This window comes from Lotus japonicus, chromosome 2 (genome assembly GCF_012489685.1).
Source record: "Lotus japonicus ecotype B-129 chromosome 2, LjGifu_v1.2".
Classification (NCBI taxonomy): Eukaryota; Viridiplantae; Streptophyta; class Magnoliopsida; order Fabales; family Fabaceae; genus Lotus; species Lotus japonicus.
The window spans coordinates 61475668-61503364 of record NC_080042.1 but is presented as its reverse complement, the minus strand read 5'-3'; the positions used below and the strand labels follow the sequence as shown (position 1 = coordinate 61503364).

Sequence of the window (27697 nt, the reverse complement as noted above, 5' to 3'; positions counted from 1 at the left end):
TAAGAATACTACAGTCTCATTCCATGGATACAATTTCGCCCATTTACAACATGTTTGTGAGTTTTAGTATCCAAAAACATTTCAAGATATTATTTTCAAAGGAGTCATATTGCTTGCAATGGTTCAACCTACACTGTATGGTTTTTAAAATTTAACAAAAAAGTTGAAGTTAAATTAAGATATCCAAATCCGACACTTCATTGGCCTGAATCTCCTTTGCTTTCAGTGCAACTCTCACCACCACACAACAACATTATTTTCCAATAAGGACCAAATTTAGCAAGTAGATTGAATTCAACACCTGCGAACCAATAGTCTCATCTTACTAGCTAAAGTTAATTGGTTAACTTCACAATCAAAGACCCTATCTCAACCTTACATTTGAACCTCTCATGCATAACAAAGAACTCATCTCCATATATCTTCTCAGGTAGCGTTTGCAACAACTTTTTAAAGCAGTTGCTCACAATGTCAAGGCTGTTTCTTTAGATCTCTTATTTTAGCAGATTCATTGCTTTAGAACCATAATGATGGGATTAACATATACTTGAAAAGATCATTTTGAGACATTACAAAGTTCAAATGAATTCAACATTCTCTGGGTTATAAGCAATAAAGTATAATTCATTTAATGATCAAACTGGTCTTCTAAGAAAATAAACTAAAAACTAACACAATAAAATTCAACTAGGTTCAGAAAAAGCATAAACCTAGTAGAATGATCTTGATCAGTGTTCTTCTCCCATATTTAATAGATGACCAGTTCACATTACTACATTGCTATTTCTCTTTAAAGACTTCTTTATGAATTATCCAGAAATAATCAAAACATAAATTATATATGAATAACCTTTCTTCTTATGAGGATTCTATCCATCATACAAGTACAACAATTTAATTGATAGATTAGACAGCTCATAAAAGGCCTCTCAAAACTAACCTTTATAAACTCCCGAATATCAGAAACTTCCACATCCGAATTCTTGAGGGACCTTGGAAAAAGGGTTATAAGATCATTGATAAGCATGCTGATAAAATGTCAAAAAGGATGCCACGCAAAAGTTTTACACATTCAGAACAAACTATTACAGATCAACATGTTCAATAAACTATATCATAAGAAAAAATCATTGTTCTTTATTTGAATTACTTCACTTAAAGAATAGATTCTTCCTGTTACCACCATTAAACTCCTTTACATGGTATTAAAATCCTAATTAAAAGTAAATCCTTAGACCTAGAATGGATCTAACCCCAGCTACCCAAGGTAACTTGAATAAAAAGCAACCTAAAATAAAATAAAAAGAGTAAAATACATAGTACCAAATTAAGCTACAGAACTCATGCTAAGTAGAGTGAGTGTAGAGTATACCATAGCAAAGCCACTACTCGTCTACACAGACTAAACTACCCGAAACAAAAACCAAGTATTTCAATATAATCAACCTTTTTTTCCTACACCATATGCACTTCTTTAAGACTAAATGTTCCAAATCATTGAGGCAGTGAATAAGGATCTCCGTGTATTTGTCGAATGTACTAGTTACCATTAGATCATCATTCATCACGGTCCTTCCACATAAATCAAGGTTTAAAATTGCACGCCGCAAATCACAATGGCAATTTCTATAACTCACGCAATTTCTAAACCACGTTCGATCACAACAAACAAAATATTTGTACATGTTTGGATTAACTCATATTGCCAAAAAAAAATTAAACTTTTGTATAGCTAACACTGCATTGCACAACAATAAAAAAGGACTATATAATATAATTACCATTTAGATTCAAGCTTGTGGTAAGCCTCATGCACTGTTTGGATGGAACTGTTGCTATCAATTTGCAAAACTGCAGCCACATAAACAAATGAAGAAAAAAAAAAAGAATAATTAATTTCACACAAAAAATAAAAATTGAAAGAAGGAAGTAAGTAAAAAAAGGAATAAGGAGTGACCTTGGTAATGGGAAGGATGGGAGGAATTAAGAAAGAGGTGGTAGAGGATGGCGGCGAGGAATAGTATGAATGGAAGTACATAGGCTTTGATGGTGGAAGCCAGCAAAGTTGAGGGTGGTGGAGTTCTCTGAACCCTAGCCATTGTAACAAAAGTGGTGGTGGTATTGGGAATCTGTCACCGGAATGAGTGAGTGAGTGCAATGTAAGTTTGAAACGCAAAACTCTTGGGAATGTTGAAGGTTGCGAGGTGCGAGTAATATACCATAATTTATATAACTGTTTTTCTCCTACTATAGCTGCTACGTGACTTGTTCTTCCACTTTTTGAGTCGAAAAAAATGGAGCTTCCTCTGAATGCGTCCTCTCCGAAGTATCCTCGCTGAATCTCTTTCTAAATGTTGAGTGATGAAGCTGGAAGTGTGGAAACAGTTGGAGCCCATCATCATTAAATCGCAACCGTACATTGGTTTCTACAATTCCCGCGTCTGGTATAATGACATTCAATAATGATTCCTATTTCCTAGACATCACATGGAATGAGAATGACATTATAGCAAAGGTGACATGTGAAATCAAACATGAAACATGGAAATGTATCCAAAAACATTTTCGGAAAAGTATGTGTGAAAATGTTGTATTCTCATGTTTGGCAGATGCTTTATAAAAGTAAGTCGCGACATAATTTATTCTCAGGAAAGTTCATTACACACACTTTATCACATTTCTATGCCTAAGGTAAAAGATGAGAATGTTATATTCTCATGAAAATGGAAGGTACATTTGAAAATAACTTCCTATTTCTACAATTTCATCACATGTTTTTATATTTTTTAATTTTTTGAATTAAACAAAATTTGAAAATATTCCAAGGAATGTAAAAATCCTACCTAACACATTTACACGGAGTAAATTATACTTTAAAATGGACTCAAATCCCTAAAAGTAATTCTACTCAAGTCTACATACACTAGAATATTATTCTTTAGGTTTATGGGTAGTGTGTATACCTTAATAAAATCAAAAAAGAAACTTTTAAGGAGTGTGTACCCTTCTCCTACCTCGGAGCACTAACTCTAACTCCAAAAAATTATAAAATGTATCTTTTTTACTGAAATCTTACTCAATTTGATAGTGCGTTAACTAACACAATGGACAAAATGCAAATCGATGTTGAAGATATTTTGATGTTAGTTTAATCATTGTTTTAAAATTTAAGTAATTTGCCAATCAAATAATAGCATTGAACAAACATAAGTCAGAAACCTTTCTTTATTTTTACATTTGCTTTCTATTCTACTACACATTTACAAGTACTTGCACAATTTATTGATTCCATAAGCTATAAAGATGATGTAAACAGCTATAAAGATGATGTAAACTACAAGTACAGATAATAACAAGTAAAAACAATGAAACACAACACTGGTGGAAACTAGAATTACATGAGGTCTAATCAGACCAAGATTCACCAGTACAATAAGTCTCCACTAGAAAAATTAGCTACTACTCGGGCAGCACAAGAGAACAACTGTCATGAGCCATACAAAAGGACCTCTTAAGTGCTAGTTCTCAGATTCAGTTCCTTAACAGGTAACAACTTCCTGTAGATCATGTAGCTCTTTCCCAGTAAGAAGAACAAGGTTTAGTTTGAGCAAAGCCATCCAACCATTGCCTTTTTGATCTGGTATGCACATTGACAAGAATAAACTAAACATCAATAGTAACAATAGATACTTCCTAATATGCTCTTTATCTCTCATTAATTCTGACTCTTCAACTTTGCTATCACTATTAAGTTAAGACTATAATTGGTAAAACATATTAATGATCATTTGAAATTCTACAAATGTCAGATAAATAAAAACAAAAGAATGACAGATAGATATAGATATAAATCAACAGAGGGAGTAGATGGCATTATTTCTTGAGAATAGCTGAAAGCAAAAAAAAATACTAGTATTAATAAGAAGAATAGGACATCTAAATCACTTAACCTATCGTAGAAATAACCATATAATCACAGAATGCGATACTTGTCTGCAAGATCATGCTTACGGATATACTTAGATTTGAGAACTTGATCTGATTTAGCTAGCCCTTAATCAAAGAAGTCCTTGTTGATTTTTATGATTTTAATACAAAAATTCAGGGTGTGTGTAGATCATGAGTTTGTATAGCTTTACTAAATGCAGCATATCGAGGCTCTGTGACATCTTACAGAATTTCAAACTAGGAAGTTCTTGTCCTCAAACCCAATTCTGAGACCCTAAATATGGGTTGATATAGCACATTAAAGGGAAAAAGGAGGGAGAGCATGGAACAATGACATAATATCTATAATAAGAAGCTCATCAAGATCTTCTAACATAGCACAAAAAACGAAAGCACAAACATATATTAAAGTTCTGCAGAAAGCCACGAGTATACTATATTATTGTCTCATCTCTCAAGTACAGTTGTTTTTTCATTTCTAGAAGTGTAAAAATCAAGGGGTTGTCTACGTTATCCATGAGGGTGATTTAACCTCATCCTAGTGGACAAATAGGATTATTTATAAAAAAAAGTTATGAAATTCCTTACCTACTTATCTTAAATCCTACTAGTCCACCTAGGATGGGGTTAAATCACTCTCAGTGGTAACTTAGACAACCCCAAAATTTAATTGAAGATTGAAACAAATTTAGCAATTCACAACAATTATCTACTAGTCCAGAGAATAGGATAACTCTCAATCACATGACAAAGTCAAAATAGTCCTAGTACCTTCCTTTTCTTCCATTTGTGTTGAAGATCAAAAGAAATAGGGCAATTAAAATTAGCTACGAACTGAAATTGATAGCAGACCAAAAGAGAATTTACCTAGTTTCAGCACATGGATACCATTGAACCAGAATCATAATTCACATCATCATCCAATGGATGCATTGCGGGAGCAGGAAGAACTGAAGTGAAAACCACATATGGACAGTTTCACATGTGCATGAGCATGACAGTTAATCCATATATTGTTAGTGCTGCTTAAATTGTTTCAGAAACTTCCTTGTCCATGAATCTATGTTTTTTCAGCAACGGTGGTTCGGCGATTCTGAACTATTGTGAATTGTGATCATCATCTAATTTTCTTCTTTTATAAGGATGAGTGAATCAAACATCCTCCATGCTACTTTCCCGTTTGAATATATGGATTCCTTATTCTGGAGGCATTGATTTCATCATCCAATTCTCACATGTAACCTCCACATGGTTCCATTCCTTATCAACAAGTACTTTGTTGATGTCCAATGTGTAGTTGAATTGCATATCTTTCAGTTTCAGATCATAAAGATATGTATGATTCGGTTTTACCTTCAGATGGAAACCATGATATGGATAGCCAAGAGCACATTTATAGCCATTGACAATTAGATCGACAGGAAAGAAAGGAAATAAACTGTTGGTGCTCGCAACAATGCAGAGAACTATTGAAGGGATCTGGTCATGAAACCAGAAAGAAATTGACAGTCCCTTGCTTTGGTGCTCGAACCACTCTGGAACTCTTTCTGCTCCTGGCAAAGAAAACTCGGTATCTCCAGCCACATGAAGTTCCTATTAGCCATAAATCATTCATAAATTCCAACACAAAAAGTACACTTCAATTATCAAGTTAAATAGATACGGAAAAAAATAACCTGATTCAGTAACATGTTTATACTTGAGGAAGTCAATGATTCACATCCTGATGCAGAGAAACGTTTTAATTTTGGTGGAATCCCTCTAATTTCTTGCAGACGCTTGCAACAAATCAAGTCACCATAAAGAGGTACATTGTTTTATGCATTCAGGAAGAATGGTGAAATTGTTCCCCGACAGGATTAAATATTTCACATTAGCAAACCATGTGATACATATTGGAAGAAGTTCATCTGACAGGTTGCAGTCTGGGAGATGAAGATAGTCTACATTGGAAGACATTGCCAAGCCCTGTGTATTCAGATTGACCATTCAGATTGACTGCTATTTCCTTAGTTCCTCAATTGAATTCTCCACTGCCTAATGAATTGGACAAGAGACATCAATGCAATTACTCAAAGCAAACTAAACTAGTTCCTTCAGAGACTCTGAACTATTGTCCACCAATTATGCGTTTCAGCAATGAGTGGTTTTGAGACTCTGAACTATTTTTTTTATTTTTTTTGAAAGCTGAAGATAATATTATTAGATGAAAAAGCTTGGGAACATGGCTTATCCAAGTAGCCAAAATAGAAACAGAACAAAACAGGGGCTCCAACACCCCAAGATAAAAAAAAAACAGAAGAACTAAAGCACCTACAGCAGAAAAACGCAACATCAAGAGCCCAAAAGAAAATGAGTATAGCAACTAAAGAAAACAAAGGGGTCAAACAGCATCAGGTACTCTAAGTCTCTAACCCCTGAAGAGACAAGGGAAAACAACAAACCCACAGCAAATGAAAATCAGCAGACTAAACCAGGGGAAAAAAGAAGACAGCAGCAGATTTTCAGCACTTAAACAGCCCACTCTCACAAAGGCTGACACCCTTCCACAACCGGATTTGGCTAAATTGCCATAGAATTACCTTCTCTGAAAATGTGGAAGATTTCAATGCAATCCAACTCTGATAGCAGCAGATCAATTAAATTCAAGTCATTGAGCAATTTCCAAGGTCTGTTATCTCGACAGCGCACCCAACCGACTGCCAAATACAAGTCGCTTTCTATCATGAAGTGTGACGCCGAGAATTGCTTACAGAACAGCAACGCATTAAGGATTGCGTTCACCTCAGCTTCATATGCCCAGCAAACCCCACAGCCTTAGAGAAGAACCCTTTAATTATGCCATTCGAGTCCCTTAGCACACCTCCAATACCATTGGCTCTCGAGGATCCTCAGGAAGATCCATCAACATTGAATTTAAATACCCCCCTTGGAAGAGGATGCCAAGCACTCGAACGAATAGTTCGGGAATTTCTATGATTGTTATGGTGATCATAGTCTAATTTTCTCTTTTTATAAGGACAGGTGAATCGAATATGCTCGATGCTGCTCTTCTGTTTGAATATATGGATTCCAGTCCCTATAAATGTGCTCAAAAAACTTACAAGTATAATCTCAGCATGGTTCCATTCATTTTCTAAAAGTGCTTGGTCAATGTCTTTGAATTTCCTTCCTTGTAGCTGCAGATCATAAAGATATGCATGATCTGGCCTTATCGTGCGATAGACGGGATGAAATATATGAGCAAGAGCATATTCATGGCCATTGATGATAAAATTCAGTCCCAGTGAAGACTCCATCGATTTACTAACAAGGAAGAGAGCTATGGAAGGGAGCTTGCCACGAAACCAGAAAGAAATTGATGGTCTCCAGCTTCGGTGCTCAAACCACTCCGGAATCCATGGAATACCTGGCAAACAAAATTCAGTGTTTCCATCCTCGTGGAGTTCCTGTTAGTCACAAATAATTAATAAGTTTCCCAACATAAAGCACAAAACTAAATATCAAGTGAAATACAGAAAAGAATGAAACCTGATTCAGGAACATGCTTATGCAGGAGGAGGTCAAAGATTTGCAGTCCATTGCGCAGAAATGTTTCAAGTTGGGAGGAATCCCTCTAATTTCTCGAAGACGCTTGCATTTGTTCAATGTAAGCTTCCACAAAAAGCGACATTCTTTGATGCATTCAGGAAGAAATGTGAAATCATTCCATGATAAGTCTAATTCTTCAACATTAGCAAACAACGAGAGACTTAGTGGAAGAAATTCATCTGACAGCTTGCAGTTCGAGAGACAAAGATGTTGTACATTTGAAGGCATCATTGCGCTTAATTTATCATCCTCTTCTTGCAATAGAAACCCATTCAAATCCATAGCGACAAATGCAGAAAGATTTGGCATCATGACAATGCTACTTGTTAATCTAAACATTTCAGATTCTTCAAGTATTAATGTATCAAGCCCAACAAGATTTCCAAATGAAAAAGGCAATTCTTCTATGGAAGTACGCTCCAAATAAATGCCTTTTAAATTTTCCATCTTTCCTAATATTTCAGGAAAACTCTCGAGACTCCTGCAATGTGAAAGATTCAGTCTTTCAAGAGAGCTCAACTCCATGGGTGGAAAACTCCTAAGCTTACTGCAACCTTCAGCATTCAAGATCCTAAGTTTATCCAGAAACCCAACTGAACTGTGGATTGTAACTAATTCCTCACAATATTCAAATGAAAGTTCTTCCAAGTTCAGATCAGATACATCAGGTATCTCAGTCAAATATTCACAATAGTCAAAATTCAAAATTTTCAGATTGATGAACTTCTGCCAAAAAGAGTGGAGAAACAAAAAAATTAAAACCAAATGAATAATGTCAAAGTGAATTTATTTACAGATGTATACATGTCAGAGAAATGAACAACTCATCACACTTGCCTTATTCAATAAGCCAGACAATTTGAATGATGTGAAGCAACTGTTGGATAACTTGCATACGGTAAGTTTCTTTGGATAGAAATCAGATGGTAAATATTGTGAAGGATATCTCTGCCATTCCAGTACTCTCAAACTACTTGGAAGATATTTTGGAACTTCAGAAAAATGACCACTTTTAATAATAAGTGTTTTAAGATTTTTCATCTTCTTAAAGGCCTTTCCATTCCCTTCTACTAGTGCTTCAGCTGAGGGGCAATGCAAATATATGATTTCTATTTCACATGTCCCCTTTTAACACAAAAAACAGGAATCAACCACAATACATGTAAAAGATCAATATATTTAGAGAAATTTACAGTAAGGGTGAAAAATAGGTTGGGCGTGAGCATATAATAATCCAAAACAAAAAATAAGGCCCGAAACAATAAATGAAGGTTAAAGAAAAAAAAATAAAGACCATTTATATGTCTTACCGTATTGTCTTCTAAAACATGAACTATATCTTTATGGAACCATAGCCTACTGCGCTTCCCAGGCTCTTTTGGCGATTCAAACCGAACAATTTCCTTACCCATATCCTCTATCAAGTCATGTATTGTTATTTTGCTACAATCCTCCTCCTTTATGATCTTTATGAGAGATTTTTCAACCAATACTCCAATGTGGTGTTTCATGCACACACCATGATGAGCATGAAGCATATGGTAAACTTCCACCAATGGATACCATTTGAAGCAACAAGCAATGTCAAGAAAAACACTCTTATCTTCCTCCTCCAAAGCATCAAAGCTTACTTTAAGTAACTTTTGGATCTCTTTATTGGGAATCCTTTTGTATCTATCTAATGCAGATTTCCATTCTTCAATACTTTTTCCAAACAAGTTGGAACCAATCACTTCCAAAGCCAATGGAAGACCAGAAGCATAAGTTACTGCACAGTTTAAAATGTCCTTGTACTTTGAATCAACTTCATTACTTTTAAAAGCACTCCACCTAAGCAATGCAAGAGCTTCTTCCCAATTTAACTCATCCACTTCATATGTTCTTTCAATCCCATGTCTTTCTAGCAAATGTTTGTCTCGAGTAGTAATAACAACTCTGCTGCCAGGACCAAGCCAATCATGTCCTCCAACCATAGCCTGCAACTGCTTCAATTCATCAACGTCATCTAAAACCAAAAGAACCTTTTTTCTATGTAGCCTTTGCTTTATTATTGAAATTCCTTCACTGACTTCTCCAAAGTTAATGTTTAATCCAAGTGTTTTAGAAAGGAGCTTCTCTTGGAGATGTTCTAAGCCATGTTTGTTTGAATTCTCTCTCACATTATGAAGAAAACAAAAACCTTTAAATCGGTTGGCAATCAAATTATAAACTGCTCGCACAAGTGTTGTTTTGCCAATTCCCCCAATTCCGTAGATCCCTACCATGAAGACTCCATCATCGGATGCAAGATCGAGAAGCGAGAGTACTTTCTCCACTCGAGACTTCAATCCGACAGGGTAGTTTGCAACATGTAAAAGAGTGCGATTAATGTTACTAGAGACCTCCTTAACTATCTTTGCAATGAAGTCATGTTCATACTCATTCCTGCCCAATTAGAGAAGTTTGTGTGAGTTTATAATACTAAATGCATCATATTTTATATTACAATTCAAATGGTAAGACATAGATTTAACTAAATCAACATAAACAAGTTTGCTACTTGGTGAAGTGGGGTACCCAAAACAAAACGTTAAGAATCGAAAGGGTACCCGAGTTTGAAATGGTGGCCGGACAAGTTAGCTACTTGGTGCAGAGCCACCTTCCATTTCTGCAACCTCTCCATGTTACACTTGAAATTTCCTATGTTATTTTTGAACCTCTCTTCGTGCTTAGCAAGTGCTTCTCCAAAACTCCCAATCTGATGACGCACATGAGAAGGATCCACGTTATAGAAAATGGGTAAAACCAATCGACCCTTTGCCTTAACGTGATCAAGGATGTTGACAAGCTCATCCAAGCAAAATGAAGAAGAGGCGTAGTTGGTGGAGAACACGGGGATAGCAATCCTTGACTCATCAATGGCCTTGACAAGAGCTGGTGTGATTTCCTCCCCTCTCTCGAGCTCCACATCATCGATGAATGTGTGGATTCCACGGTCCGAAAGAGCTTTCCAGAGATTGCCAGCAAAACCGTGGCGAGTATCCGGACCTCTGAAGCTGAGGAATGCATCGTAGATGCAGGAAGGTGAGGAAAATGATGGTAGCAAAGCCATGAGAAGTAGAAAGCTAAGAACGATGAGTGTGGATGAAGAGTTTACAGTAGGGTATTCAAAAGGGAGAAAGAAGTAGGAGATAACGCGTAGAATTGATTCATACGCGTTGCAACGCGGAGGAGGACCGCAAGTTTCCATGAAGATTCATGTGCCTCCCTCGAATTCATTCATACACTTTTCACTTCACTACTAAAATAGGTGCAATTTTACACCATGGCTATGTTTAGGTTGGGTGAACATGGCCGGGTAAATCTAATGAACCCGCCCAACCCAATCCGATCCAATAGAAAAAATGCGGGTTGGATCGGGCAATCGGGTTAGTCGGATGGATTTTACTACAACCCAACCAAGTTCGAATTGGATTTCGGATTCAGTTCAAATCCATCCAACCCAACCCAGAATCCATACATATAATAATAATTTTTTATAATTTTACTCATACTTGGAGTGCTAGTGTCGGAGTGATGACTTTTTGAAACTTTGAGACTTAAATATTTGTAGTTATTTGTCATATTTGAACTTAGAGTATTTGTTCATAGTTATTTGTTACATGTTTATATATAGTTATTTGGTATGTTGGAGACATCTAAGTTCTAAGTATCATCACATGACATTTAGTGTTGTTTTTCACTTTTTAGATATTATTTATATTAGATTGTTTCATGTCATTTGGTAATGAAGTTTTATATTTTCATGATATTTGACTATATGTCATTTATGTGGTATTATTTCTATAACTTTTTATGTTTTTTTCATGCTATTTAGTATTATAACATATTTAGTATTTTTTATAACTTTTTGCTGAATTTATAATAATTTTTACAAGATTTTTTAATATTTCAGATATATTATTATTTTAATATAGTGACCCAATAAATCCATCCAACCCAATCCAAACTTCGTCGGGTTGGTTCGGATCGGGTCCGAAGAAGAAATTCGTGAAATCCAACCCAACCCAACCCAGCCAATTTTGATCGGTTCGGATTTTATTTTGACCAAAATCCATCAAACCCAACCCATGTGCACCCCTAGTTTAGCGTGTCTTATTTAACCACTTTAAAAACTTTTTAAAATTGTTTGGTAAAAGAGCTTATTTTATTTTAGTAGTTTGAAATTTTTTAATAAGCTACCTCGGGTAACTTATAGTTTAAACTTTAAAGCTTAAAACTTATTAAATTTATTCTTTTTTTAATCCTTATCATTTTAATAAAATTCTATCATGTCCTTTTTATAATTATAAAAACACTAAACTGTAATTATTTTTATTTTGAAATAATTACTATTTTTAATATAAAATTTTAAAAAATATTTTGTTAATTTAGATAATATAAACTTACTTTATTTAGTTAAAATATAAAGTTATTTATTTTATTCTATTTCAATTAATATTATATTTTTTAGATGATAAATAATTTGAACTAAATTAAAACATTTAAAGTGGTAATTATTTGTGTGCCCTTTCATGTCATTTTATAATTTCATCTTGCTCAATAAATAGTTTTACCAAACACTTTTTTTAATGAGGTAGCTTTTCAGCTGTCAACTTTCAGTTTTCAGCTAGATTATTAGCTCTCAGCTAGGCATGCCAAACATAGCTCATGTGTTTTGGTCGATCATAGCAGGTTAATATATTTTTTAAAAAAGTAATATTAAATATTTATTATATGTTAATTTTTTAAAAAACTGATTTGCTAACCTGGTATTAGGGGTGTTCGCTGTTCGGTTTGGACCGGTTTTAGGTGAAACCAAAAACCAATTCAATCAAAATTCATTGGTTCGGTTTTGATCGATTGTTAGCAAAAAAAATTCCAAAACCAAACCGATCTGATGATGAGCGGTTTGGATCGGTACGGTTCATCGGTTTCACAACTTTTTTTTTAACTATCAATTCACAACTTAACAATGCATAAAAATGGCAAATCAATAACACAATCATAGCTTAATCACAAATCCATAATTCATAATCAACAACTTAAGTACTTAACAAAGTAGAAATATTTAAAGTAGTGTTTAATATTAGTACCATTACAAATTAATACTAGAAAACAAAAACATAATAGGTCTAACAAACATAAAAAGTCATTTAAAAAAAACACATAAAAAGTAGGGGTGTAATCGGACTGGAATGATTTGGTTTAGGGATTTTAAATGTCCGAACCATTCAAACATGTTCGGTTTTGTTCGGATTTCATGATTTTTACTTCTAAACCCGAACCAAACCAACCTGGTCTCAATCGGATTGGATCGATTCGGATGGTCGAATTTAAAATAAAAAAATATCATTTGGAAATATGCACGAAAATTATTCTAAAAACGTGAAAAAAATAAAAAAAAAATATAGAAAATCCAATATGTAATGGGCTGAAAGTGTTTGAGCTTAATGTAAAAAATTCTCAATTCATTGGGTTGGTTCGGATTGATCAGTTTTTCAATCTCCAAATCCGCTATCCAAACCGATGATGTTCGGATTCAGTAAAAAAAATATGAACTGAACCAATGATCCAATCCAACCCACCATAATGTGTTCGGTTCGGATCGGTTTGATCGGATTCGCGGATCGAACCATACCCGCTTACACCCCTAATAAAAAGTCTAACATAAACAATATTTCATCAAAACATTTCTTTAATATATATATATATATGTGTGTGTTTAAATATTTTATTAATAAATATATATATATCATCGGTTCGGTTCATCAGTTCATTGGTTTTTAATTTTTCAAATCGTGAACCGAACCAATTTTCATTGGTTTTTATTGGTTTGGATCAGTTTTTAACTGAATGACAAAAAAAAAAAACCAATCCAATTACTTTGGTTCGGTTTGGTTTGTCGGTTTCATCGGATCGATCTGATCCGATGAACACCCCTACTTGGTATGGCCTTTCAAAGCATATGATGCAAATATGCATTGCTTTAAAAGTGATGTATATTAGGGGACCATTGATTCATGTGTCATTTTTTCATTGTCCTCGATAGTAAAAAAAAGGCAATTTCTCTTTTGGTACTCCTTTGAAAGTAAAATAGTAAAATTCCAGTAAATCTTGTTGATTTGTCATCCTTTTTTATTCTATAATACTATCTCTTTTCTTAATTATAAGACCTTTTAGAAAAATTTTGGTGTCTCTTAACATAAGACCCAACTAATTTAATGAAAAAGTTATTATCTTTTTTCAATATTTAACCATTGTATTTATTAACAGAGAGTGAGATAACATTAAAGAGGTAGTGAGATAATATTCAACAAACCTTGTAAGCCTTACAGGCTAGCATATTTAAGTAAATATGATTAGTATTTTTTGGGTAAATTATAAATATGATAAGTATAAATATATTTTACCCTTAATGATGTCTATATATTAGAAATTTATAATAATATCTTGATATTATATACTTATTGAGATTTTTATATATTTAAGCAAATTGACTTATATAACGATTCAAAGTTATAAGTCTATTTAACAAAAAAAAATGATGTATTTAAATATCTTAATATGACGTGCGATTTTAAATTGGCTCTCCAACTCTAAGAAATCAACATAATCTCGTTTAGTTTCATCACTACCTATTAGCTAATAATATTATAAGTCTGATTGTTGAAAAGATTATTTTAGTATAATTTAACCCGTTAGCTTATAAGTTTGATAGCTTCTTTACAGATAAATTTGTTAACAAACGTAAAACTCTTGTTGTGAAACAGGCCTTTAAACAAGCTACCAGGCCAAGCCAGACTTTCGGAAGGCCCAAGCCAGGCTTGAAAAAAAGCCTTTAATAGGCTATAGGCCAGGCTCAGGCCTTAAGATTTTTAAACAGGCTAGGCCTATTTAAGCAAAGCCTACCTAGGCACAGCCTATTCCCACCCCTAGATACAACTAATACTTCATTTGTTCCTAATTATAAGACTTAATACAAAAAAATTGCGCTTATTAAAAAAGAATTAAATGTGTTTAAAGGTTTTTTAAAAATGCATACATTCTTTCATATTTATCATTTATTATTTTTTCTCACTAATTAATGGTAGGTGGTAATTAAAACTTTAGAATTGAAAACACACAATTAATGTGAGGAGTATATATGGAAGAGTAGAATATTTTTGCTAGATTATTGTAAAAGGTCTTATATTTAGGAACATGAAAAATCTAAAACTATGTCTTATAATTAGGAACGAAGGGAGTACAATGATGAAAAAATAAAGGTAAATATGGAAGATTGCATAACTTTTTTTTTAAATCAATGCATTAATTAATTACATTCAATATTTTCATAATAAGCGTAATTGTCTTCAAGAAACTTATAATTAAGAACCCTGGAAACTGCTCAATGATTTGAACCAAATCGACCTTCTCATGGATGAAATTTACTGTTTGGAAATAAGGCATACTTACAGAGAAGGAAATGACGTAGCTGACCATTTGGCAAACTTGGGTTGTGAGGGACATGATCCTATTTGGGTTCTGTTAGATGAGAATAGGGATCAACTATAAATGTTTCAGGATTTTAGATTTTAATTCCCTTTTTATTCTTTATTTGTACCTTGAACGCTGTAGATTGGATTTTGGAACCCCTTCTCATGAAGGGACGGTTCCTCTTTTGGGATAGTGCTCAGGTTCATTCTTGAACCATCTGGCACTATGTTTTTGTACTTTGACTCTCTTGATTCAATTATATTTGATTCTTCAAAAAAAAAACAATGAAGGCTTATTATTGCAAGTGTAACAAAAAAAAAACAATGGACTGAATGGTACTGAATCCTTCAAATTTTAAAAAGGTACTGAAGTAACACCTAAAAAGGAAAGGGATAATCGTGTTTAAAAATCTGAGTTAATTTGGTTGATTAGATTAGGGGTTGTAATTAGGAAAGGTTAATCGTGTTTAAAAATCTGAGTTCTAATTTTTTTTTAATCCATGTCACTTAAGTATGCACGGTCAGCACGCCACTCAAGCACTCTACTCCAAACAAATTTCAAACATGAGGACCAAAAACCATACTTTTTTCGGGGAGGGACTTAGATCAGACGGCGCCATAAAGACAAGGACCAATATAATGCTTAACCAAAAAAGAAATGGTACTTACGAAATTGGGTTCCGATGTTGGGGGAGGGGGGGGGGGAGGAGAATGTGATATTTGATGTGATGATAAAAAGAAAAAGATAAAATGAAAAGTTTTGCGAGAGACAGGTTCTCGTACGCTTTAATTAAGGATAAAGTTGCTTTCACACCTCTCTTGGAGGTGGAAGGAGGGAAGAGATAGGAAGAAAAGAAAAAGTAAGAGAGAGAAAGTATGAAAAATGATAGATGATAAGAGGAAAGAAATAAAAATAAAAATGAGTGGAAATGAGGTGTAGAAACTGTAACATCCCGATCTGACGATTGGCCTCACGGTAACAACACTTCCCAAGAGGTCACTCATCCCAATATTGCTCCAAGGCAAGTATACTTAACCTTGGAGTTTTTATGAGTTGGTCTCCCAAAAAAATTGTCATGAGTAGTACCAATCAAATCTTTTATGCCTTCCTCAACTGTATATTCTCATACCTATACAGTACATCTCTTGTTCAGGTGTGAGATCGGCTCATTCATGTGTCCCTCCGCCTAGAAGACTGCTAGGAGCCGCTCTTTGTCCGTGCCTCACTGCACCAGCAATCACTCCCCGCTCTCGTCGGCCCTAGGTGTCACAGACCCACTAGCTTCTGCTTGGTTTGTCCCCGATATACACCTTTGGAAAACAAAAACCCGAGTTAGTCCTCATATTTGTTGGGTTACTAATGTGATCCCCGATTGAGAAATTGGGGCGTTACAAAAGACTTTATGTCTGAGATGGACTGTGTTTCTAGCTTCTAATTTAGGCTTTAGGTGTGAGTTTTGGTACAGATTATTTTCAGCTTTTTAATTTTGGCGCAAACCCTCGCCAAGTAGATCTCATCTTTACTCTATTATTTGTGCAATAATGATATGTTCACAACTATTAATTATACATCTCATTTTCACTCATTTTTATTTCTATCTTTCTCCTCTTATCATCTTTTTTTTTATACAAGCAACCAAAGAGAACCCAAAACAAAAAACAGAAAACCAAAAGCAAAAAACAACCCCTCTACTGTTTAACTACCATGGAACCCAAACTCTCATTTTATCATCTATCACTTCTTATACTTTATCTCTTTTACTTTTTCCTTTTTTCTTATCTCTCACCTTCTTCCACCCGTTTCCACCTTAAAGAGAGAGGTGTGAAAGATACATTATTCATTATTTGTGATTGTTGTGACCTTGCTCTATGCTTTGATTTTGTGGATGTTTCCTTTTTGAGTAGAGGTGGTAACGCTATTGCCGAGTATACTATTTGTCTTATCTCTCAAATACAGTTGCTTTTTCATTGTAAAAATTAAAGGGTTGCCTAAGTTATCGATAAGGGCGATTTAACCTCATCCTAGGGGATAAATAGAATTATTTGTAAAAAATAAAGAAAAAAATAATGAAATTTCTTACCTACTTATTTTGTTATATTGGTCCACCTAGGATGTGTAAATCACTCTCATTAGTAACTTAGATAACTCCAAAATTTTATTTAAGATTGAAACAAATGTAGGAATTCACAACAAAGAATCTACTAGTCCAGAGATAGGATTACTCTCGATCACATGACAAAGTCAAAATAGTCCTAGTACCTTCCTTTTGTTCTATTTTGTGTTGAACATCAAAAGAAATAGGGCAATTAAAGTTAGCTACAAACTTAAATTGATAGCAGACCAAAAGAGAATTTACCTAGTTTCAGCACACTGATACCATTGAACCAGAATCATAATCCACATCATCGCCCAATGAATGCATTGCGGGAGCAGGAAGAACTGAAGGAGTAAAAACCACACATGAACAGTTCCACATGCATGAGCATGACAATTAATCAATATATTGTTAGTGCTACACAAATTGTTTCAGAAGCTTCCAAGTCCATGAATCTATGCTTTTTCAGCAACAGTGGTTTTGGGATTCTGAACTATTGTGAATTGTGATCATCATCTAATTTTCTTCTTTTATAAGGATGAGTGAATCTAACATCCTCCATGCTACTTTCCTGTTTGAATACATGGATTCCTTTTTCTGGAGGCATTGATTTCATCATCCGATCCTCACATGTAACCTCCACATGGTTCCATTCCTTATCAACAAGTACTTTGTTGATGTCCATTGTATAGTCAAATTTCCTATCTTTCAGTTTTAGATCATAAAGATATGTATGATTCGGTTTTACATTCAGATGGATACCAGGAAATGAATCGTCAAGAGCACATTTATAGCCATTGATAATTAGACCGACACGAAAGAAGGGAAGTAGACTGTTGGTGCTCTTCTCATGCTTTGATTTCGCAACAATGCAGAGAACTATTGAAGGGATATGGTCACGGAACCAGAAAGAAATTGTTAGTCCCTTGCTTTGGTGCTCGAACCACTCTGGAACTCTTGCTGCTCCTGGCAAAGAAAATTCGGTATCTCCAGCCCCATGAAGTTCCTATTAGCCATAAATCATTTATAAGTTACACCACAAAAAGTACACTTCAAATATCAAGTCAAACAGATAAGAAAAAGAAGAAAAAAACCTAATTCAGTAACATGTTTATACTTGAGGAAGTCAAGGATTCACATCCTGATGCAGAGAAACGTTTTAATTTTGGTGGAATCCCTCTAATTTCTTGCAGACGCTTGCAATCATTCAAATCAAGCCACCATAAAGAGTTACATTGTTTTATGCATTCAGGAAGAATGGTGAAATTGTTCCCCGACAAGATTAAATATTTCACATTAGCAAACCATGTGATACCTATTGGAAGAAATTCATCTGACAGGTTGCAGTCTGGGAGATCAAGATAGTCTACATTGGAAGACATTGCCAAGCCCTGTGTATCATCCTGTTTTGGCAATAGACACCCACCCAATTCCCAACCCAAAATCATAGCCAGTTCTCGCATTAATAGAATGTTACTTGGTAACCTAAGCTTTCCACATTGCTCGAGCCGTAACGTCAAAAGTTGAGTAAGATTTCCAAATGAAAATGGCAACTCTTCTATGGAAGTTTCCATCAAATTAAGATGCTTTATATTTTCCATCTTTACTAATATTTCAGGGAAATTCTTGAGACTGCTACAATGTGAATGTTCCAGTTGTTCAAGAGAAGTCAATTCCAATGGTGGAAAACTCCTAAGCTTGCTGCAACCTTCAGCACTCAAGATTTTAAGTCTATTCAGAAACCCAACTGAACTGTGAATTGTAACTAAATTCTCACAATATTTAAATGAGAATTCTTCTAAATTCAGATCAGACACATCTGGTATCTCTGTTAAATATTTACACTCATTGAAATTCAGAACTTTCAGATTCACAAACTTCTGCATAAAAAATGGGGGAAAAATCAAATTTCAAAGTGACTTTGTTGATATAAAGATTAGGAAAATGAACTTATCATCCTTGCCTTATTCAATAAGCACGCCAATTCCGAAGACGTTAAGAAACTACTGGATAACTTGCATATGACAAGTTTCTTTGGGTGGAAATTCGACGGCAAACATTGTGAAGGATATCTCAGCCATTCCAGGACTCTCAAACTACTTGGAAGATGTCTGGGACCTTCAGAAAAGTGACCACTTTTAATAACAAGTGTTTTGAGGTTTTTCATCTTCTTGAAGGCTTTTCCATTCCATTCAACTACTGCTTCAATTGAGGGGGAATCCAGATATATGATTTCAATTTCACAAGTTCCCTTTTAATACAAAAAGTATGAAACAACCACAATGTCAATATGTAAGACTTCAAAATTTCAGAAAATTCACATATTATTGAGGGTAAAAAACCAAGAACGACGTGAACATATAATAGTCCAAAATGAAAAATAAAGATCAAAGAAGAAAAACTAAACCATACATATTAGTCTTACCATATTGTCTTCTAAAATGTGAATTATATCTTTTGGGAACCACAGTCTACTGCGCTTCCCTGGCTCTTTCGATGATTCCTGCCGGACAATTTCTTTACCCATATTCTCTACCAAATCATGTAATGTTACCTGGCGACTACCATAAAAGTTAATCTTTATGAGACATTTCTCAGAAGGAACTCTTATGTTCTCTTTCATGCATTCACCATGATGAGCATGAAGTATATTTTCAAGCTGTACCAGTGGATACCATTTGAAGCAACAGACAATGTCAAGAGAAACACTCTGCATTTCATCATCCAGGGCATCATAACTTACTTTTAGTATCTTTTGAATCTCTTTATTAGGAATCCTTTCATATCGAATCTAGTGTAGATTTCCATTCTTCAACACTTTTTCCAAACAAGTTGGAACCTATTACTTCTAAAGCCAATGGAAGGCCAGAAGCATAAGTTACTGCACGATTTAAAATGTCATTGTAACTTGCATGGACTTTATTATCTTTAAAAGCATTCCACCTAAATAATTCAAAAGCAGCTTCTTCATCTAACTTATATACCTCATATGCTCTTTCAATCCCATGACTTGTAAGCAATTGTTTGTCCCGAGTGGTAATAATAACTCTGGTACCACGACCGAACCAATCGAGTCCTCCAACTGTAACCTGCAGCTGCTTCCTTTCATCGACATCATCAAGGATCAAAAGGACCTTCTTTCAATATAGTCTTTTCTTTATTATTGGAATTCCTTCATTGACATCTCCTAACTCAATCCTTAGTCCAACTGTCTTCGAAAGCAGCTTCTCTTGGAGATGTTCTAAGCCATGCTTGCTCGAATTTTCCCTCACATTATGAAGAAAACATAAACCTTCAAATTGGTCAGCAATCAAGTTGTAAAGTGCTCGTGCAAGCGTTGTTTTGCCCATTCCTCCAGTTCCATAGATCCCTACCAATGTGAACTTCATCTGATGCAACATCAAGAAGAGATGCAACTTCTAACACTCGAGACTCAAGTCCAACAGGAAAATTCGCGACATGTAAAGGGGTGCGACTAATCTTACTGGAGACCTCTTTAATTATCTTACCAATAAATTCATGTTCATATTCATTCCTCCCCAAATAGAGAAGTTTGTGAAAAGTCATACTGAATGCATTATATCCATGTATTGATGAGTATATTATGATAATTCAATTTTGTTTGACACTATATGAACTAACTTTTACAAAACAGTATTTTTTCCTTTTAAGTTATAACATGAATAATCTATCACACAATAGAAAATTTAACAAATTAAAAATAGAAAGGGTAAACATAGAGTGAAGTAGTGTACCCAAGTTTAAAATGGTGACCAGACAAGTTAGCTATTTGGTGCAATGCCGCCTTCCATTTCTGCAACCTCTCCATGTTCTCATTGAACTTTTTCTTGTTTACTTTGAATCTAGCTTCATGTTTAGCTAGTGCTTCTCCATAACTTCCAGTCTGATGACGAACATGAGAAGGATCCACATCATAGAAAATCGGTAAAACTAATCGACCCTTTGCCTTGACGCGGTCAATGATGTTGACAAGTTCGTCTAAGCAAAAGGAAGAAGAAGCATCGTTGTTAGAGAACACCGGAATGACAATTCTTGATTCTTCAATGGCCTTGATAAGCGCTGGTGTGATTTCATCCCCTCTCTCAAGATCCTTGTCATCAATGAAAGTGTGGATTCCACGGCCGGAAAGAGATTTCCAGAGATTGCCAGTAAAGCCATAGCGAGTATCAGAGCCTCTAGAGCTGAGGAAAACGTCGTAGGTGAAACCATAGGTGAAGGAAGATGATGATTCTAAAGCCATTAGAATGAGTATGAAGCTCCAGGTCTACAAAATGAAAAAAAGAATTGTAAAAGTACAGAACTGATAGGAGTTGAAGAATGGTATATGCACATAGCGTACCACACAAGCTTGACTTTTTTTCTCATTAAAAAATTAAAAGAATATAACTTACTCAACGCCTGGAACACTAGAGCCTCCAAAATTGAAATAGGAATGGAAACTGTAAATGCGTTGCATTGCAAGTCTTTTTCTCTAGGATAAATATTCCACATGACTGTTGAGATTTCACATTCATGAATCATGATGATGCTACAATGATAATATTAATATTAATAAATATTTCACATTCAAGAGCATTTTGCAACCGGCGTTGCAATTGGGGAAACATCGTCATTTTATACCTTTTGGAGAATAGGCATCAACCAAAATGCTATTTGTGGAATTTACAAAAACAAATTTGGATATATTGTTGCCTCTGTACATATAATGTTTTTTAATTTTAATTCCTTGATTTCAACTTTAGCTTGGGTTTAATTTTTTAAATAAAACTTTAGGAGTCTTATTATACGGCAGAGCGCTTAAGTTTGAACCAAGTCCTTTCTACTTGTACAAATATCTACATCAGTACATCCAAGAAAAACTATTTTTGACACATTTTTGGGGAGTGGGAAAATTTTGTGAGCATTACCACTAAAAATCCTAAACTCTGCATATGTTGGTTGTGTCATAGTCGGTCCTAAGCCCGAGTAAAATAGGAAGTTTATGTTAGGCGGAAGCACACGTAAAACTGGCCGTAACTAAAAAATAGATCAAGTAATCCATATAGCCGAGTTCACTTAGTGGGATAAAACTTCTGTTGTTGCTATTGTTGTATCAAAACCAGAAACACTACTACTAACACTACAACTTCTAACAACCTAAACGAACATTTTTCTGCATTAACTGAAGAACATCAGCCTACCTTTCAGGAGTAGCATTCACTCATCCAAAATCCAAGTTCTACTCAGGGGTTGGCATGGATACTATAGTTTGGAAGAAAACACCTAAAGCTGCAGAAGTAGAGAGTGAAATGTCCAAATTCTATCACAGGAAAAACTGAGCTGCAAATCCTATCATTACACAATATCCTTTCAAACAACCAACGGAATTAATATCTGCTGTGAGTCACCTCTAAACATCTCGTTTGACAACGCAATAAGCCAGAGAACCACAAACGATTTTCTAAAACAAATGAACAAGGAGAAATGGAAAAAATGTTTGATTAGTTCATATTAGAGAAAAGTTGCATAAAACCGATAGGATGATTTGATATTATTATACATGTCTTGATAAAGAAACATAAATTCTGACATGTAACACTTTTAAAAAGGAGACATGAAGCAAGAAAGAAAGGAAAAGTCAAGGCAAAATCAATTTAAACTCAAGGAAATATGATTTATCTAAATTTCTGTTTTTTGAAACTAGAAAGACAATTTGGCACTTGTATTAAGCAAGGGTGTACAACTTTTTTGCATAGTGCAGCATTAGATTGTTGGTGTAAACAAAATAAAGAACTAACTAGAGTATAGCATCACAACTGGTATAGTTAACTTCCCTGAGCACCATGAATTAAATTTGACAGTTAGAATGCCAATGTATGTTAGTATCTCTAACTCATTTAGGTGCCTTGTACATCAATAAGAGAACTTGGATATTGATGTACAATCTAATGGTTTAAGCTCATCTTGGATTCCTTGTGATGTATTTACTATTTATTCATAACTACATCAATGATAAGAATAATGGCATCATATGAAAATTTAACTCCAATAAACAATGGCTGTCCAATCTTTTCCCTGATAGAAGTAGCAACAAGATAGTTTCACTTTATCACCAAAAATGTTACAAGCCCTGCTTAAGACTAAAAAATTGAATCAGCTATCATTACTGGATCTATAAGACCAACAACATAGCTCACAAGCCTCAGTTTGCATCTCATTGTGAGAGCTTCCATGTGAATTTTATGATTAAAAAGAACCTCCAGATAGCATCATCTCAACATAGGTTAAATCATAACACATGGAAAAGGAGCTAAGTTTGAGTGATCTTTGATCATAAAAAAGAAAACATGTAGGCAGAATGATAGGAAATTTAATACAATGAACAATGTATATCAGGATAGCAAAGCAAAAACAACTAAACTACAAGGAATTCATTAAAAAGAGAAAGGGAAACGGGACAATTAGAACCATATGCAACTAATCTGAGAAGCCAACAAATTACAACAACCAATAAGGATAAGATTAATACCATCATCTGCAAATGTAACTCCAATAAACCAGAGTTGTCCAACCATTTCACAACAAATGAGAGAATATCAACAAAGTGATTTCCTTCTATCACTATAAATGTTACAAGCCCAGCTTAATCTTACAGAGTTTGAATCAGTTATCATAACTGGAGCTATACAACCACATAGCTCCGTATATAGCATCAATTTGCAGCTCATTGCGTGAACCTCCATTTGCATTTTATGGTGAAAAAGAACCTTGAGATAACTCCATCTCACCATAGAATTATCCTTCAAGTTGAATCATAACACAGGGAAAAGGAACTACTTCAACAACCAAGTTTGAGTGATCTGAGACCATAACAGAAAATTCTACTAAATTTGACAGACCAAATACATCAAGTACCTCTGCCAAGTTCTTCTAAACTTTCAAATTCACGGGCTTCTGCAACAAATGAAAATGTAGAAACAAAGATATAAAACATAAAAACCAAATTATTATAATTTATATATCAAGATACAAGATTGGATAAATGAACACATTACACTTGCCTTGGTGCTGTCTTCAATAACCCAGCCAAGTTGGATGAAACAAAGCAATATCTGGGTAACTTACATATGGCAAGTTTCTTCGCATGAAAGTTAGATGGTAAATACTTTGAAGGATATCTTTCCCATTCCAATACCCTCAAACTATTTGGAAGATATTCTGGAGCTTTAGAAAAATGAGCATTTCTAATAATAAGTGTTCTGAGATTTTTCATATTCTCGAAGCCCTTTCCATTCCATTCTATTTCTTCTTCACTCGTCAAGGAAAAATCCAGGCAGATGATTTCAATATCTCTGGTTCCCTTTTAACACAATGCACAAATAAACCACGGTACATGTAAGACTTAAACGTGCATATACAGAAAACTTCACATATTATTAAGGATTTAAGGGTAATAAACAATTATAACTACTAACTAGAGCATATAATGGCCTAAAACAATAAATCATGTTTAAAGATGAAAAACCAAACCATTTACCATTTCATCCTCTAAAACTTGAAGTATATCTTCATGGCTCCATAACCTACTACGCTTCTCAGGCTCTTTTGTTGATTCTAGTCGAACAATTTCTTTACCCATGTCTTCAATCAAGTCATGTAATGTTACTTCATCATTCGAACTGATCTTTACAAGAGACTTTTCAACCAATATTCCAATGTGATGTTTCATACACTCACCATGATGAGCATGGAGTATATTTTCAACCTCAACAAATGGACGCCCTTTGAAACAACAAGCAATGTCAAGAAAAACATTCTTTTCTTCCTCCTCCAAAGCATCAAAGCTCACTTTTAGTATCTGTTGGATATCTTTATCCGGAATCCTTTCATACCGACTTAATGTATTATTCCATGCTGCTATATTTTTTCCAAACAAGTTGGAACCAATTACTTCCAAAGCCAATGGAAGGCCAGAAGCATAAGTTACTGCACGATTTATAACGTCCTTGTAACTTGAATCTACTTTGTTATTTTTGAAAGCATTCAAGGTCAACAAATCAAGAGCTTCTTTCTCATTTAATACATTTACTTCATATGTTCTTTCAATCTCATGGATTGTTAGCAAATTTTTGTCTCGTGTGGTAATGATAACTCTACTGCCTGGACCGAACCAATCAATTCCTCCAACCATAGCCTGCAACTGCTTCAATTGGTCAACATCATCAAGAACCAAAGAACTTTCTTTCGTTGTAACCTTTGTTTTATTATTGGAATTCCTTCATTGACATCTCCTATGTCAATTGCCAGTTCAACTGTCTTAGAAAGAAGCTTCTCTTGGAGACGCTCCAATTTGCTTGAATTTTCTCTCACATTATGAAGAAAACATAAACATTCAAAGTTGTCAAAAATGGAATTGTAAACTGCTCGTGCAAGTGTTGTTTTCCCAACTCCTCCAAATCCGTAAATCCCTACCATGCAAACCCCATCATTGGATGCAACATCTAGAAGTGATATTACTTCTAGCACTTTAGAATCTAATCCAACAGGATATTTTGCAACAAACAAGGGAACACGATTGATCTTATTGGAGACTTCTTTAACTATCTTTCCAATAAACTCATATTCATATCCATCCCTGCCAAAACAGAGAAGTTTATGTGAAGTGATACTAAATGCAGAATATCCATGTATTGATAATTATATTATTACAATGCAAAGTGTGTGCCATTCAATGAAATAACTTATTCTACTATTAGATTTTTTTGGTTAGTACTCCCATTGGTTGGGGTGTATGGATTTATAAGATGAGTTGAATAGAAAACCTAATAGTTTCCCTTGAAACCGACATAATTTTATGATCCATTATAAGTTTGAAAATAATCACTATGTATATATTTATTTCATCAAACTCCACCATGTAAGGTACTAGAATATGGAATAGGACTAATGGGGGAAATTTACTACTGTTATAATATGTGTGTGTGTGTATATATATATATATATATAAACAAAATATAAGAAGGTAAATAAAGTTGGGTACCCAAGATTGAAATGATAGCCTGACAAGTTGGCTGCTTGGCTAAGTGCTGTCTTCCATTTCTTCAACCTCTCCATGTTATCCGTGAACTTTTCCATATTCTGTTCAAACTTCACCTGATGCTTATCCAGATCTTCTTTGTAACTCCCAGTTTGATGTCTCACCTTAGAAGGATCAACATCATAAAAGACAGGCAAGACCAACCGACCTTGGTTCTTAATGCGGTCAATGATGGTGACAAGTTCATCCAAGCAAAAGGAAGAAGAAGCATAGCTTGCTGAGAATACAGGGATAGCAATCCTGGACTCTTGAATGGCTTTGACAAGTGCAGGTGTGATTTCTTCCCCTCTCTCCAGCTCCTTATCATCAAAGAAGGTGCGGATTCCCTTGTCACAAAGAGCTTTGTAGAAATTACCGGTAAAACCATGACGAGTATCACAGCCTCTGAAGCTGATGAATACATCATAGGCGAATAGAGAGGAGGAAGATGATGGTGGCACAGCCATGTATGGTTATGGATCTCTTAAATGAAACTAAAGTTGCAATTGTAGAAAACTGATCGGACTAGAAGGTTGACTCCCTTCTAATTTTTTTTTTGGTACATCCCTTATAAATATTTATAAGATAATACTACCTTGTCTAAACAAAAAATTAATTCACACAGTTCAAAAAATTTAGTTAAAATTTTTCGACGCACCAAAAAAAAAATTAGTTAAAGTAGTTAAGTGTATTACATTAATTTTTAATCAATATATATTCCTTCTATTCTAAAATGGTTGGTGTTGTCCCAGTAGGATAGCCTAAGTGGTAAGAGCTGGAGACATATTGGGTTGGGTAGGGGGAGGTCCAGGGATCGATATGATTCCTGCCGGGTGCAATTTATCTTTCCGATGTAAAAAAAAAGGTTGTTGTTTTAACTTTTCATATATTTTTGAAAATGGTTGTTGTTTTAGAAATCTTATCTTATACTTTATACGATTTTCGAAACCAAAAAGTGGAAACTCCAACAAGTGTAACCCCTCATTCTAAGTCTTTCTTCATAAGCTTTCTCTCTTGTACTATAATTAGTAAGTAGGTGATGTCATATTTATATTTTCTTATTTTTTAGTAATTTAAATATTAAATAATTCCATATTTTCATAAATAATTAATGTATTTTTTTTCGAAAGATAAAAATATATATTAATATAATTCATAGTATATACATTCAAGAAAAGATCTCAGCCTAGTCATCGCCTGCGTGTCACCTCCTGATTGGTTAATATATGAAAAAATCCTACATGACATGCATTCCTTCATTCATATTTTCCTACACCTTTCTTCTTAACATACACTCATCTCTCTTTAATGCCAATTATTATCAAAACCCTTTTTTCCCATTTCTCATCTTTTCTCCTTCTCTGCGTTTCAAATATCTTCCAATTTTTCCTCACTGATTCGTCCCTCCCTTCCTCGATCGTCCTTCTCTTAGGCTGCCGCCCCTGTCTGCCATGGCCGCTTTTCCGTTCCGTGAATGACCTCCTCTCAGT

General features: G+C 34.5%; 2 protein-coding genes and 1 pseudogene across 3 annotated transcripts; all 3 read right to left on the bottom strand.

Annotated features, from left to right (window-relative positions):
- Window positions 1-3209: 3209 nt before the first annotated feature.
- LOC130738681 (disease resistance protein Roq1-like) lies at window positions 3210-10798 on the bottom strand. Its single transcript, XM_057590782.1, has 8 exons — window positions 10128-10798; window positions 8850-9963; window positions 8377-8664; window positions 7480-8265; window positions 6531-7397; window positions 5625-5985; window positions 4816-5541; window positions 3210-3637 (listed from the first exon to the last, which is right to left on the bottom strand). Exons 1-5 carry the CDS (start codon window positions 10766-10768, stop codon window positions 6840-6842), a joined length of 3387 nt encoding a protein of 1128 aa, XP_057446765.1. The 5' UTR covers window positions 10769-10798; the 3' UTR covers window positions 3210-3637; window positions 4816-5541; window positions 5625-5985; window positions 6531-6839.
- A 6706-nt stretch (window positions 10799-17504) lies between these two features.
- LOC130738680 (disease resistance protein Roq1-like) lies at window positions 17505-26747 on the bottom strand (annotated as a pseudogene).
- On the bottom strand, window positions 20285-24080 carry LOC130738679 (toll/interleukin-1 receptor-like protein). 2 transcript variants are annotated; one of them, XM_057590780.1, is made up of 3 exons: window positions 22333-24080; window positions 20887-21416; window positions 20285-20520 (listed from the first exon to the last, which is right to left on the bottom strand). In XM_057590780.1, the coding sequence occupies exons 2-3, from the start codon at window positions 21390-21392 to the stop codon at window positions 20517-20519; spliced, it is 510 nt and encodes a 169-aa protein (XP_057446763.1). In that variant the 5' UTR covers window positions 21393-21416; window positions 22333-24080; the 3' UTR covers window positions 20285-20516. The 2 variants fall into 2 exon arrangements, with proteins under 2 accessions (XP_057446763.1, XP_057446762.1); XM_057590779.1 differs by having other exon boundaries at window positions 20285-20501.
- Window positions 26748-27697: the final 950 nt, after the last annotated feature.

Coding starts and splice junctions, on each gene's coding strand:
- LOC130738681 (XM_057590782.1), bottom strand. CDS start 10,768: ATGGAAACTTGCGGTCCTCCTCCGCGTTGCAACGCGTATGAATCAATT. Junction 8,665..8,849: donor ATGTTTTAGAAGACAATACG/GTAAGACATATA, acceptor TTGTGTTAAAAG/GGGACATGTGAAATAGAAAT. Junction 8,266..8,376: donor TGTCTGGCTTATTGAATAAG/GCAAGTGTGATG, acceptor TCTTTTTGGCAG/AAGTTCATCAATCTGAAAAT.
- LOC130738679 (XM_057590779.1), bottom strand. CDS start 21,392: ATGGCTTTAGAATCATCATCTTCCTTCACCTATGGTTTCACCTACGAC. Junction 20,502..20,886: donor GGTCACCATTTTAAACTTGG/GTACACTACTTC, acceptor TCACATTGGTAG/GGATCTATGGAACTGGAGGA.